This window comes from Rhineura floridana, chromosome 9 (assembly GCF_030035675.1).
Source record: "Rhineura floridana isolate rRhiFlo1 chromosome 9, rRhiFlo1.hap2, whole genome shotgun sequence".
In the NCBI taxonomy this organism is placed as follows: Eukaryota; Metazoa; Chordata; class Lepidosauria; order Squamata; family Rhineuridae; genus Rhineura; species Rhineura floridana.
Genome location: NC_084488.1, coordinates 41,875,500 through 41,890,482, shown reverse-complemented (window position 1 = coordinate 41,890,482; position 14,983 = coordinate 41,875,500). Strand labels below are relative to the sequence as shown.

Below are 14,983 nucleotides of genomic sequence, written 5' to 3'. Positions count from 1 at the left end.
TGGGAATTAAAGATCTTTTGAGTGGTTGTATCCCAATGACTTCAGTGAGTTTAATCATGCTTAGTTTTCTCAGCATCATGTCAAATTTTATCTTTTATTATTTGGATATTTCCTATCCCATTTTTAATTAAATAATAACAATAGAGCATCTTCCAGTGCAGGTAAAAACTCTGGGTTGTATGCAATTGGAGTTTTCAATGATTCCGCTACCACCCCCCTTGCAACCCCCTTCCAAATCTCCTCTGGAGGGTCGGAAAGAACAGCATGGCAGGTGCCGCGTGGGGCTTCCAGGGTAGGGGGGAATCACTGGAGATCACCTTCATCCCTGTTCTGCTGACAGAAGGTTCTGCTGAATAAAAGAGCCTTCTGTCACTGAAAGAACACCAGTTGGTTAGAACCGTATACAATTTAAAGTTCACAATAATAAGGGGAAAAAGATACAACAGCAGCCTAACCAGATAAAATCCAAAGTGCAAAAGGAAATATAAAAGGTGTGGAGAATAGAAAAGCTTTTCAAAAGGACAATAGACTTTGTGCCATGCAAAACTCTGGAGAGACAGTTCCAAAGCCAGGTCAGCATTGCAGAAAAGGCTCTATCTCCAGTTGCTACCGGCCTTACCTTTTGCAAGCATCCCTGACAAGCGTGATTGTATCCACACTGTAACTTCTGCAGGTACAGTGCATCCTGTCTGGTAAAATAAGCTGTGCCACATTTTCTTTCAATCCTAACACAGATATACTATGGCTGTGTGTGCTGTTTAAGGACTTTCCTCTAGCATTAGTCTGGCAGTGCCAAAACAGTCTGCTGCCTGGCACAGAATCCAATTTCATGTGCCAAATGAAGGGGATGAGGTACTCCTTCATGTCAGCACTGGAAACTCAATCCCATGCTTTGCTAGCATAGCACAGTACTAAGCAGAGCATAAGATAAGTGTTTCTAAATATGTTACAACTTAAAATTGAGGGGTTTAGTATGTTCAGTCCTATAGCATCAATCATCAAGTGATGTAACGTCACATTTTGTTGCCTGTTATTATCTTTTAGCATTACATTATTGGGGGGCAGGGGCAGGCTTTGCCTTAGATGAGAAAAGACAGTGAATTGTGATGGCTGTTTCATACATCTTCGTGTGCATAATGTAAACTAGCAACACCTTGTGCATTCAGCCTGATACAGAAGGCTGCAGCTTTCCAAAAAGAAGTCATTTGGTGGCTGATTAACTCTGCAAAGTTTGATGTAAATAACAAACCAATTGCTTTGCCCATCTGACACAAGATATGGAAGAGGAGGTTCTGGGATCTTTAGGCTAGTAAACCTCACTAAATTATCTCTAATTACAGGAGTAAAATTGTCTCTTCCATATGTTGCTCCTTTCCTGAGTTATTGGCTTTAAGACAGCTTCACTTTTGCCAGCATTAAACATGACTTATCCAAATCCATTGACAATCTGCTGTTTGGCTGTGACTGCTTGATAAAAGAATGACTCAGTCACAACAAGTAGCACATTAGGAGTCTAATTACAGAACCTCTTACAATTAAGTATCCAAATGAATTAGGCAGAGAATAATTACCAATATGTAAGGTCAAGGATAACTCAATTTAAAAGATGATGATTTACTCAAAACAGAATGATGTTATCATACAGAGGTTTTGGCACTGGATTAAACTTCTTTTTTTCTTTTCAGTCTATGGTCCTCTTGCTGCATAGTCAACGGCAATACATCTTTGAATATGATTTATTGGACCGGCTTTCTGCAATAACCATGCCTAGTGTTGCTCGCCATACTATGCAAACTATCCGTTCCATTGGCTATTATCGGAACATCTACAATCCCCCTGAAAGCAATGCCTCTGTCATAATGGACTACAATGAGGAAGGGCAGTTGTTACAAACTGCTTTCTTGGGTACAAGTCGAAGAGTCCTTTTCAAATACAGAAGGCAGACCAGGCTCTCTGAAATCCTGTATGATAGTACAAGAGTCAGTTTTACTTATGATGAGACAGCGGGAGTTCTGAAAACAGTAAACCTCCAGAGTGATGGGTTTATCTGCACCATTAGATACAGGCAAATTGGCCCATTGATTGACAGGCAGATTTTCCGCTTTAGTGAAGATGGAATGGTAAATGCCCGATTTGACTACAGCTATGACAATAGCTTCAGAGTGACTAGCATGCAAGGTGTAATCAATGAAACCCCATTGCCTATTGATCTTTACCAGTTTGATGACATCTCTGGAAAAGTTGAGCAGTTTGGAAAATTTGGGGTTATATATTATGACATTAACCAGATAATTTCAACAGCTGTAATGACATACACAAAACACTTTGATGCCCACGGCCGCATAAAAGAAATTCAGTATGAGATATTCAGATCACTTATGTACTGGATTACGATTCAGTATGATAACATGGGGCGAGTAACTAAAAGAGAAATTAAAATAGGGCCATTTGCTAACACAACCAAGTATGCTTATGAATATGATGTTGATGGTCAGCTACAAACAGTTTACCTAAATGAGAAAATAATGTGGCGCTACAACTATGACTTGAACGGCAATCTCCATTTGCTCAATCCAAGTAATAGTGCTCGTTTAACACCACTTCGGTATGATTTGAGAGACAGAATCACTCGGCTAGGTGATGTTCAGTACCGGCTAGATGAAGATGGATTCCTGCGGCAGAGGGGTACAGAGATATTTGAATACAGCTCAAAGGGGCTCCTGACCAGAGTATATAGCAAAGGCAGTGGGTGGACAGTGATATACCGTTACGATGGACTTGGAAGACGAGTTTCTAGTAAAACCAGTCTGGGTCAACACCTTCAGTTTTTTTATGCAGACCTTACATATCCCACAAGGATAACTCATGTATACAACCATTCAAGTTCTGAAATCACCTCTCTCTACTATGACTTGCAAGGACACCTATTCGCCATGGAGATCAGTAGTGGAGATGAGTTCTATATCGCTTCAGACAACACTGGCACACCACTGGCTGTTTTTAGTAGCAATGGTCTAATGCTTAAGCAGATCCAGTATACAGCTTATGGCGAGATCTATTTTGACTCCAATCTTGACTTCCAGTTAGTGATTGGATTCCATGGAGGCCTTTATGACCCTCTGACCAAACTAATTCATTTTGGCCAAAGAGATTATGACATATTGGCAGGCCGTTGGACTACACCTGACATTGAAATTTGGAAAAAAATAGGGAAGGATCCAGCTCCTTTTAATCTATATATGTTTCGAAATAACAATCCAGCCAGCAGAATACATGATGTAAAAGATTATATCACAGGTAAATAAAGGTATTTTTACAATTAACCAGCATTTGCATTTGCTCATAATCACTTGTTTAGCAAATTGTATTGTACACATCACCTTGGAATGCCATCAATGTGGGCTGAATATGATGAGGGATAAATTTTGCCATGCATAGTCTGGTTTTTTCTATCTAAGTGAGGACTGAAACAAATTAAAAAATGGACTGCCTTTAAGTCGATCCAGACTTATGGCGACCCTATGAATAGGGATTTCATGGTAAGCGGTATTCAGAGGGGGTTTGCCATTGCCTCCCTCTGAGGCTAGTCTTTGCAGCTGGCTAGGGCCTGCTCAGCTTGCCACAGCTGCACAAGCCAGCCCCTTCCTTGTCTGCAACTGCTAGCTAGGGGGCAACTGGGCTCCTTGGGACTATGCAGCTTGCCCACGGCTGCACAGGTGGCAAGGCACATAACCCCTGAGCCACTCACTGTGGGGGTGAACTTTAGCTGGCCCTTGACACCCAGGAGACGTGAGCGGGGTTTTGAACTCACAGACTCTGGACTCCCAGCCAGGCTGTTCTCCCCACTGTGCTATACCAGCTGTATTCTGAAACTAATAGGGCTGTGCAAAATATATTCCAAAATATGCATTGTGTGGTATACATCTATTGGAGCCATTGCTTCCATAATAATGATGGACTTTATCTCCTAGGATCCTTAATAGGTATTAGGCTAAGAAGGATCAAAAATCTTCATAGTGGGTCTTGGCCTTTGTCCTTGGAGAGTATTGTAACACTCTTAAGAGATTCAGAATAAAGGGATTACTAAAAGGAAAACACAATTTTGTATCTGACTAGATGGTTACCACAGCAACCATTTATAAATTTGTAACATATTGAATATTATGGGTGATATTATACCAGATGGCAACTTTATCTAGAGAGCTTGGTAGGGATTGTTACTTGCATGATAACACCTCAGATTATTATCTTTGTAAAGGAAAGCTTTCCAAGCCATCATCTACCAGTATGAAAAATAATGTGCTATCAGTTCCACTTGCTGTTTAGGGTTATGCGTTCATTTGTATATATTAAATAAAAATGGTATTCTAAATTCCCACAGTTCTGTCATCTTTTCTGGTAACTTAAGAGTCCTCAGACCAAATGGATTAATACAGAATCCAAACCTGTTGCCTTGTGCTTTGGCCGCAGAGTATTTTAATGCCTAAGTGCCTTCAACTTTCACTTTTCACATGCAAAAAATAAAACTACTTAGTGTACCCAAGTGGCTTCTATAAAGATTTTTGTGCTTTGCCCCCCCCCAATCCCTCTTCCCTGACAGGATTTAGGTCCACTGGTCATTTAGCTGAAATATTAGTGCCATCTGCTGTCTGTACCCTAAAAACAGTGTTGCAAATCTACTTCAGCTATTGCTGACATCATTTACCTTCCTAGTACTACATCTATGTGACCCTATATAAGATGCTGCCCAAGGAGAATGGGTAGAAGCATGCCTCTCTCCTCATTATTCCTCTGCAGCAATAGTATGAACAGGTTTCAATTATATCACATTAGTACTAGTTTGGCCCTTACCCTAGAATCAGATCCTTTAACTCTTGATTTTATGTGCTGCATGACAGAAGCGCATCTATAGGACTATGTTGATTATAGTACTCCCTGCCTTCTAAAACAATCTGAGTTTTATCTCTAGTAGTCAAAATCCTTATCAAATCTTGTTCCTGGTAGCATCTTGCTCCAATAGGTACCAGACAGGTATGTGAATGCCTTCACCGTTTTGCATGGCTGCTATTCAGATATAGTTCTGAAGCAAACCAGTGATTGTGGAACAGAATCTTTCGTGCTTTGGTAGCTGAGGAGGTGGAATAGTAACTCCTCCATTTTATGTCGATCAAGGACAATGTGAGAGGTTTAAAAGATAGTGTGAGATTCTGGTCACTTTTGAATATTTACAAAATTCTCACAGAGAAGGGGTTGTAATTAAATGGCATTTGTATATGTATCACTGAGAGATACTATGTTCCAAAGTGTGCATATTGGTACAGATTACTCTGACTCGGGTTCCCAAACTGAGTACCATGGACGACTGGTTATATGCAAGCTTCACTGAGGTAGTCTGTGGCATGTCTTCATTAAATATTTATATTGATTTTAATTGTATTTTTATTCTTTTATTTCTTAGATTGTATTTTATTGTATTACAATTTGAATTCTAAGGAATTCTATGAAAAGAAGCAATACTGTAAAATACAATTAAAATTATACAATATCTAGCACAGCACATTATAATTGCTACAACAGGCAGAAAAATCATTAAGTGGTCTGCTAAGACCACCAGCAATTTTTAAGTGGTCTGTGGGGGGGGGGAATTGAGGACCGCTGCTCTGGATTGGAGAACCATCCTTGCTATATTGCTTTCTGTGGAAAGGGTGCCTTGTTCCTGAAAATAAGGATCACCAGTTAAGGAGAGGAAAGAAGTTCCCTTAAATGATGTAGAATCTAAAGCCAGAAGCTTGCTTAAAGGACCATGTCATCTAACAATAATACCTGCAGATGCTGTAAAAGTCAGTGAACTCTAAAGGCAAAGAACCTAATCTACAGATTTCACACACACAGCAGTGGGGCTGAATGCATTTGTGAGCTAGAATCTGTACATACCATTAGACAAATATTTGTGGCTGTGAGCTTGGACAATGCAGATCACCTGCTAAAGGAATGAACAATGAAGGCAGTTGAGATTTTGTCTATTACCTCCCCATCTGTAAAAGCTGACAGTGTTGCCTTCTGAGTCTGTGCACACAGTCCCAATCCAGCAATGCCACCCATGAAAAAACCCCAAGAGCTGGTTGTAGAGAGCATGCAGCAGGAGCTAAACATGCAGCTTCCCATTTGAAAGGGGAGATGCAGATCACCTTCATGGGCTAAGAATGGATTCTACATCTCTACTGCCATTATTGAAGAAAGAGGAATTTTTAAATGAGATAATATACAACCATGCTGTAGTTTCTTCCCAAGATTTATTTAATTATGGCTGAAAGCAGCACCAAGCCTCATTGAGGTTAATAAAACTTCGGTAATATTAAGTTAATAAGCAAGGGCCGTAAATCTGACGTTTCTCTTTCTCTCTTTTTACAATTGCTTTGTAGATGTTAACAGCTGGCTGGTGACATTTGGTTTCCACCTGCACAATGCTATCCCAGGATTCCCTGTGCCCAAATTTGATTTAACAGAGCCCTCCTATGAACTTGTGAAGAGTCAGCAGTGGGATGACATACCGGTAAGGAAAAAAAGAGAATGAAACTTAAACCGTAACAAAACTGAACACCATGCTGTTTGAGCACTATAATCCTCAGAGACTTACAAGGCATTTTCAAAAATTAAAAATGTACTAAAACAGTAAGAATCATCTTTCTATTTTTTTCATAAGATATCCATCGACTAGATGCTAATTCTACTGTATTTTGTGCATTTGCTAACGATTAGGTCTGAAATACAACATATCCTAATTTGCTTTTCACAATGCCGATTAAAATGGGAAGGAGGAGAGAACTAATCAATAAATAATACTACTTTGAAGCCCTTTTTTAGAACTGTAACTTTCCCAGAGGAAGCTATGGAGATTGGATTTATACCAGCACCCTGCCTCAAGGCATAAAGTGAAAACTGTAATAAAAAATAGACTGAAATAAACAGAAGAACAGGTGACATAAATTATGCATACCAAGCAACAGTAGAATTTTACTTCTCTTTAATATTAACCATGTTTTATATGTGAAGATAAAATATTGAATGTGAAATTACCTCAGGTAAAACCCATTACATTTCATAGAGCCAAAAAACTGTAGGTGCTTATGAAATTTCTTGATTAAAAAAAATCCACTACAGTTCAGAAATATGTAGCTAGTTTAAATGGTGGACAAAAATAAATGGAATGTAAAACAGAAAAGCCTTATCTGCTGTTTAGGAAAAGAGCAGTTATAATACTTAACTCTTGAAAGATCAAAAGGTTATGCACCATCAAGTTTTCAGTTACCAGCAAGGAATGAGAAACGTTGAGCAGCTGTTAGTCTGTAGACAATTGTTATAATGGACCTCTGTAGCTCTTTAGATTTCAGGTGGGGTCTCTCCCAACCCTACCTGGAGATGACATGGATGTCTCCTTGGACCTTATGCATGCAAAGCATGTGTGCTACCACTGAGCTATGACTCCTCCTGTTTCCCTTCCTTTTTCCACTCAATAGGCTTCTGCCTGTCCCATCTGCATAGCCCAGTGGTAAGGAATCTCACACCCAGGGACCAAATGCCATCATGCAGCCTCTCCCCAGGCCATGCCCCTCACTGGCCCTGCTCCATACTCTCCTCAAGTTCTTTTGCCTGACTGGAATGTGTCCTTGAACTGCAATAATGCCCCTTGCTTTTCTGGATGGAGAGAGAAATGTGTAGAAAGCTCTGACTTGAGTGGCTGGATTGTGCTGTACAAAGAAAAGAGTCACATTTCTTGCCTCACTCATGTGGCCTCCAGACAGTTGCCTATGAAGGAATGCACCCAATGGGCTGAAACAGGTTCCCTGGCATAGCCTTATCCTTGAGTTATGACCAACAGTCAGGACATTGAGTTTTTGAAAGCATTAAAATGTCCTTATTACTAAATGAGTTAGGCTTCAATAAACTCAGGTGTCTTTGAGAATGTATTTTTCCCTCACTTCTTAGTTGCCAAACCAAACACCTTACAAATGTGGTGCGTCTTGCAGCCCTTTTAAAAAGCCACTAGAAAGATACAGACTGTTCCACAGCCTTCAGGCAGCCACTCTAAAGGCCAGCTTCTAGCAGCTGCAGTTCTCACTTCCTGCATAGTCAGAACACAAAGCAGAACCAACTTAGCATGCAAATGGCACAGAGACTGATACGGGAAGAAGGGCGGATTTATAGGTATGCACAGTATGTGCAGAAATAGGGCCCCATGCACCTGAGCCCTCCCCCCCTATTAGTATAAATAGTTAACTGAGATGATACCTTTGAACATGACTACAAACAATGAATTGCCATTGCTGAATTCTAGTATTTTAGTTTGTTCTGTCGTTTCCACTCTTCATTTCTCTACTCCCCAATTAAAGTGTAGCGATTGTGTAATAGCAAGGTGAATGAATATGGCCCCCCAAAAGGGCTGCATCCAGCACCCATAAATCTGGCACCATAGGGAGATAGTTATTCCTGTGGAATAGGGTTAGACTTAAGCAAAGTGACTTGCCGAAATTACTAGTACCTTTCATAGTTCCTCAAAGATTCAAACCTTGGTTTCTCCAAAAGTTAAAGCACATCATGAGCCGTTGTGCCATGGCAGGACCTCTGCACATAGAGCCCATAGAATTTTGGAGACTCATGTAGGCATCATGCCCTCTATGAAGAAGAGATATGCAAAGCAAGAAAACTTGTAATCAGCAGAAAATGTACACTTAAACAATTACAGGGTTTTCTCTGCATAGAGGTAATCTCCAGGCAGAAGAAACATCACGTGAAAGCACACCTGAGTCACAGAACTAGATTACACATAACTGCAGAATAGTCATGTTTGGAAGTGTCCCAGTCCCTGTAAAAGTGGGGAGGGCCAGGGACATGCAGGTATGGGTTGCTGCACCCTTCCCTCTTTTCCACCCATTGCTCTTACCCCCTCAGTTTGTCCTTCCTGGTGCTTTTGTTCCAGCTAGGCTCAAATGTTTGGAGTCAAAGAAAACTACTGGACAAGGGCCTACATGGGGACTGGGGGCAAACCACAGGTATGGGGAATTTTAGCTCCCCACCCCCTCCACTTTGGCCCCTTTGGCCATTTTGGTTGCACCCCCCCTTCTCATTTATGGTAGATTCATGTTCAAAGATATAGTCTCGCCATCACATTTTATTTGGGCCTGACTTCCTACATTAGTGATGTAATTTTGTGCAGGCCAGTGATAAAGCCTCCCAAAAATCTGTGGCTAACTTTAGAAATCTTTTTTTTTTTTGCCACTCAGCCAGAGGCTTCTGTAGATGGCATATGGGATAAGAGGTTACAGTGACCTTTTATCTTGCTTAAATACATCTTTGATCGGGGGATGAAGTGACAGACATTCTTTGTAGGATAAACTTCATTTGGACAAGCAACAAATAATAGTTTGTGAGACTGTACAAATAATTGTGATTATCAACTACTCAATGAAAGCTTGGTTGTGTGAAATGGCTATCATAAATCTGTAGTTAAGAATGGACCTTAGTTATTGGATGACAATGGAAGCATATTATTAAGTGATCAGTTCACCACTTAAAAACTACCACTTCAACCGATTATGGGAGAGGCATTAAGTCTTCACGTTAAGCAACAACAATCCTGTAATCAGTTTATCACTTTCTCACTTGTGTTCTCATGTTGGATAATAAGATAAAATAATTCTTTCTACTTGACACTTCATAGCAGGTTCAGTGCAGTTATTCCATAAGTGATGTAATATACGAGCAAACCCATGGCCATCATTTTAAGCCTTTCTTCATTTCCACAACAGGGATTATATAGAGATATACACACTGAGGACAGGTGTCTTAATCCTATCAAACAGTTTTTTTATGTCCCTGGGGTAAGATTTGCACTGTGAACTTCGCTAGATCTAAATGAGGTATCTTAGTTTTAACCCTTGTCAAATATTAATTCCTCTCTGTAGCCTTTAGCAAGCCAGTTCGCCTCACTGGCTCCATTTCCCCATCTGGAAAATGTTTATGCTACTGCTTTGTACAACTGGTTTCATGATGTATTAATCAACATATGAAATATCTGTGCAAACACCAAATATTAAACGTAATAATCATCTATGTACAACCTTTCATTTCTTTGGAGTGATTCAGGATAAGAGGCCTTTTTTGGGGTGGGGGGAAGGGTTCTAAAAGAGACAGCCAAAAATGAGAAAAACATTGAACATTATCAAACAAAATAGCACTTATAACAATGGAATCCAGTATGTGGGTTTAATTAACTCTCTGGCAGTGTCGGTTGTGACATGTCCTATTGTCAGGTCCAGGCACTATGCCAGTAAATGTGGACTGTTGGAATCTAGGGGCTACAGATGGTTTGTAAAACTTCTGTCTGTTCTTTTTTTCAGCCAATTTCTGGAGTGCAACAACAAGTGGCAAGGCAAGCAAAGGCTTTCCTGTCCCTAGGAAAGATGGCAGAAGTCCAGATCAGCAAGCGCAGACCCGGCGGAGAGAAATCATGGTTGTGGTTTGCAACAGTGAAATCTTTGATTGGGAAAGGGGTTATGCTTGCTGTCAATCAAGGCAAAGTGCAGACTAATGTGCTTAATATTGCAAACGAGGATTGTATCAAAGTGGCCGCTGTTCTGAACAATGCATACTACCTGGAAAATTTGCATTTCACCATTGAAGGAAAGGACACACACTATTTCATCAAGACCACCTCACCAGAGAGTGACCTTGGCACGTTGAGACTGACAAGCGGCCGGAAGGCCCTAGAAAATGGTATCAACGTCACCGTTTCCCAGTCCACCACTGTAGTGAATGGCAGGACTCGTAGGTTTGCAGATGTTGAAATGCAGTATGGTGCGCTGGCTCTTCACGTCCGCTACGGCATGACTCTTGATGAGGAAAAGGCACGGATATTAGAGCAAGCTAGGCAAAGAGCTCTTTCCAATGCCTGGGCCAGAGAACAACAAAGAGTGAGAGATGGAGAGGAAGGTGCCAGGTTATGGACAGAAGGGGAAAAGAGGCAACTATTGAGTGCTGGAAAAGTCCAAGGATATGATGGGTACTATGTACTCTCCGTGGAGCAATACCCGGAATTAGCAGACAGCGCTAACAATATACAGTTCCTTAGGCAAAGTGAGATTGGAAAGAGGTAACACACTGGTTGAGCCTGGGCTGCCAAAGAGACTCACCCTGTACCAGTGTCTTCTGACAGGAGACCAAATTGTTTTGCTGCATTACTACTTGAGTCTAAATGTACACCTTTGCTCAGATTTTTCTGTAGCACAATCCCAATAGACTCTACAACAAAGAGAGAGCCTTCCAGAAGAATGATATTGCTAAAAAGAAAAACTGGGTTTTTTTTCTGAATGACCTTAAAGGTGATCTGCTTTAAAGAATATGTTTACATATGCATATCGCTGCACTCAAGTTGGACTGAAAGTATTAAAAGAAAGACCTAAAGGGTTTGCAACAAGCTGCCTATTCTTTTGAGGCACTGTCTTTTCATTAAAAAAAAAAAAAGATCCAAACAGTGTTTCCAAATGTTACTAAACCGTTGACCTTTGCTTACAATAGTCTCTCTCCTCTCTCTTGCTCTCTTCCACTCTCTGCATAGGATGTGGTATATATATTTGTTCATTTTAAAATGTGGGGCAAAAAACTCTTGTTTATGGACACCCAAATGGCTTTAAACTGTGCTGCTTCTAAAAGGACACTGGCACAAGCAATTTATGCTACAATGGGAATTTAATAATGGATTTTACAGTGATAACATGGTTTGCATTGGGGGAGGGATGGCAAATAGACTCCTTGTCAAAGAGAAGCAAAGGAAACCTTGATTTTTTTTGTAAATTATGTGAGACAAGTTGTTTATGGATTTTTATATGAATTACAATTTACTGTACATCAAATATTAGTCTCAGAGGAGTTAATTTATGTAAAGTGTTTAAAAAAGGTTTATACTTAAAATAAAATGATAAAAATGTGCAGTGTGTGGATTTTTTTAAAGGAATTGCACCTTTTGTTATGTTATAGCTGTACAGTATAAAGAGTTATATTGTAGAGATATAACAGTATATGGCTAATGGCCAGAAGTGTTAATATTTTTGTATTAGCTTTAAAAATGGTGCATTTTTCTCTTTTGATTGCTCCTGGGAAAGGTTGGTGCAGGCCCAAATTGCAAGGTAATTGGGCAGCAACTCCTTTCTCTTCCTCTACCTTTGCTTGGCTCCTCAGCCAGCATGGCTTCATCACTCGCTGCTACGAGGGAGAGCAACTCAATAAGACATTGATTATGATAGAAGACTTTTGTAGGCTGGGCATGTGTTGTCCTCTTCCAGTTCTAAAGGTGTATTTATTCATTTTGCAGCGCTGTTATGTATTTTTAAAATGTGGGATATAAAGCTGTGTAATGTGATAAAAGGAACAATCCTATACATTATATATACTCAGAGAGGTTAGTCTCACTGTGTTCAGTGGGGCTTACTCTCTAGTGAGGGGGTTTAGGATAGCAGCCTCAGGTGGTTAGCAAGTTGTATATGAATGGCATTATGGAGCAGCTCTCACCTCCACAGCAACATCATTTCAGGGGCAGGGTTCTGCCTTGGCTTCTCTGAAAGAAATGTTTTTAGCCTTTCACTGGAAGTAAGCAGAATTTGTAACATGTAGATGGAACAGTGAGTTAAACAAATACCCTAGCCTTTAATCCTCTTGTCCGCCAAAAATAGTCACTATATGAGCTGTAAAATAAGGTGAGAGTTTCAGCTTAGTGCCTAATCCACAACAGAAGTCTACCGCACAGTTTAGCAAGACTTGCTCATAAGCTCAGTCCAACTCTAATGTTTTAGGACTTGAGATGTGCAAATAGCAGAGCTTAACTTGGGTCATAGCTCAGCCCTTTTGAACCAGGTTTAAATACTGGGCCTCTGCTGTAGAACATCTGAAGAAACAATAAAGGGAATGCTTCTGATATGAACATGTTCCAAGTGAATATCTCTCACCGCTAAACAATCACAGTCTGCTGTCACTTATCTAAGACTGAGGGTGGGAGGGATAGATTTTCCATGCCAAACGGTAAAACTTTCTGGCAGGCCTGAGACCAAGCACCTCTTTGCTTTATTACAAAATCAAATCACAAAGAGACAGCAGATTTTACTATGCCTTTCAGAGGGATCTAGATTATAATAATGTCACAATATTCATTCTGCTTCAGTAGCACAGACTTCAGTCACTCTTCCAAAATTCTGCTAGTCTCAGTTTCCAGGTTGTTTTTTAAAAATCCATCCCTCAGATTTGCAAAGATAACATTTTTTTAAAATAACATCCATATCTGCAGTGTGTGCTAAAGACTTACATGTCAGAAAATCTGCATTAAAGTGATTGTTGGTTTCTGGCCTCTGCCCATATGCCACCCCTCACCAAATTTTATAAATACAACAGTTCCAAAAAGCTCAGTATTTGCAAGTGGACTGAATCACATAGGATTGAAAATGCATTCAGAGGGTTATTGTTGTTGTTTGCATCACCTGTAAGTGGGGAGGGAAAAAGCAAAAAAACAAGCATAATTTTAGGGATATTCCTTCGTACATTCTACAGCATTTCTCAGCAAATTCCTTGTTCCTGAGTGCTATTTGGAGCCACAAAAAATTAAAATATTGTTTACTGGTGTGTAGGGGGGAGTTTAATTGTGCTGCACTCAATATGCAGAATGGTAACAAATGGCTGGTGAATGTGTCTTCAATACATGAAGGGAATAATGCAGATGGAATAAAAATAGTTTTCTAACTGCTTTCTGCACTGAGATTCTATAGTATTATGTGTGCTCTCAACTGCACAGTAGGAGTCTTGTCAAACAGGCTGTGAATAGGTCACGCGAGTTACAGAAACTGCAGTATCAGTGCTGTTGCTATCCACGTACCACTTGGGTAGAACCTATGGTACTGCTGACATTTAGACTAAAAGCTGTTATTTTATTAAAGTAAAAATTAATGGTTAGTTTGTTTTTATTTTTCAACCTTCAAGGAGCCCAAATTTAGAAACCATGATTCACGAAACCCACTGCTCAGTGACATTGTTCCACATCTTACAGTATTTTAAATGTGGGAAACGCAGGGTGACTTCAGTTCTGTTAGATAGGATTTCAACAGCGTTATATCAGAGTGTTGTAAGCTCTATCTGTGGAATTAGGCTCAACCTTAGAATTGTACTGGAATATTATTCTCTTGAAATATTACAAAAATATCCAGTGTATAACATGTCAGAATGGAACTAAAGCTTCTACTACATGTGCCCTTGTTCTTTCTCCCTGGTTTTGGCCTTGATAGCTCCCAAACTATCTCTTGATGATCATCTTAGTTGAAGGCCAACTAGTGGCCTTTTTAGTAGATATATAATAAGCTTTTTTCATACTAGAAAGAAAAAATCCTTCTGATATGGATATGCGCCTATATGAGACAGTAACTGTGGGGAATATGTAAACAAAAGACCTTTTTTAAAAAAACTATGAAAATATGTATTACAATAATTAACCTACAAAAAATGAGATTCAGAGTATTTTAGGCAAAGCCAGTCAAAATGCTTTCATGCTATTTTGAAATGTAAATTTTGTCTGATTTGTATTGTTCTTTTAATTTGCCTTCCTAACTTTATATGTGTCCTGAATTTTTCCACAACTTGATGACTATAGATTGCATCTAGGCTTTCCAATAAAAGCCAAGCCAATGTGTCTGCGTTTAGGTTTGTTTTCTTAACTGTGTGTGTCAGGCATTATAACTGTGTTATTGCTTTTCTGTTTCTACTTGTAGATGCAAAGTGATCCAGTACTGCTAGTATTGATTTGTTTGCTACACAATTGGGAGTTGTTTCCTGCCCCTCTGCCCAGTGGCCCAGACTGCTAGCTCAGCAAGGCAAATTACTCCTTGGTATCTCTCTAGTGGCCTACTTTACAGAAACATTAACTACACTTCACATAGTTAAGCATCACAGT

At 39.8% G+C, this 14,983-nt stretch overlaps 1 protein-coding gene across 13 annotated transcripts in view; it reads left to right on the top strand.

Moving 5' to 3' along the window:
• TENM3 (teneurin transmembrane protein 3) overlaps positions 1-14,543 on the top strand; it is a 711,055-nt gene extending 696,512 nt beyond the window's left edge. For all 13 annotated transcript variants that reach the window (XM_061585249.1, XM_061585250.1, XM_061585255.1 and 10 more), the window contains 3 exons: positions 1,686-3,297; positions 6,423-6,553; positions 10,398-14,543. In XM_061585249.1, coding sequence (XP_061441233.1) covers positions 1,686-3,297; positions 6,423-6,553; positions 10,398-11,153 — 2,499 coding nt within the window. In that variant the 3' untranslated portion in view covers positions 11,154-14,543. The remainder of the gene's footprint in view (positions 1-1,685; positions 3,298-6,422; positions 6,554-10,397) is intronic.
• Positions 14,544-14,983: the final 440 nt, after the last annotated feature.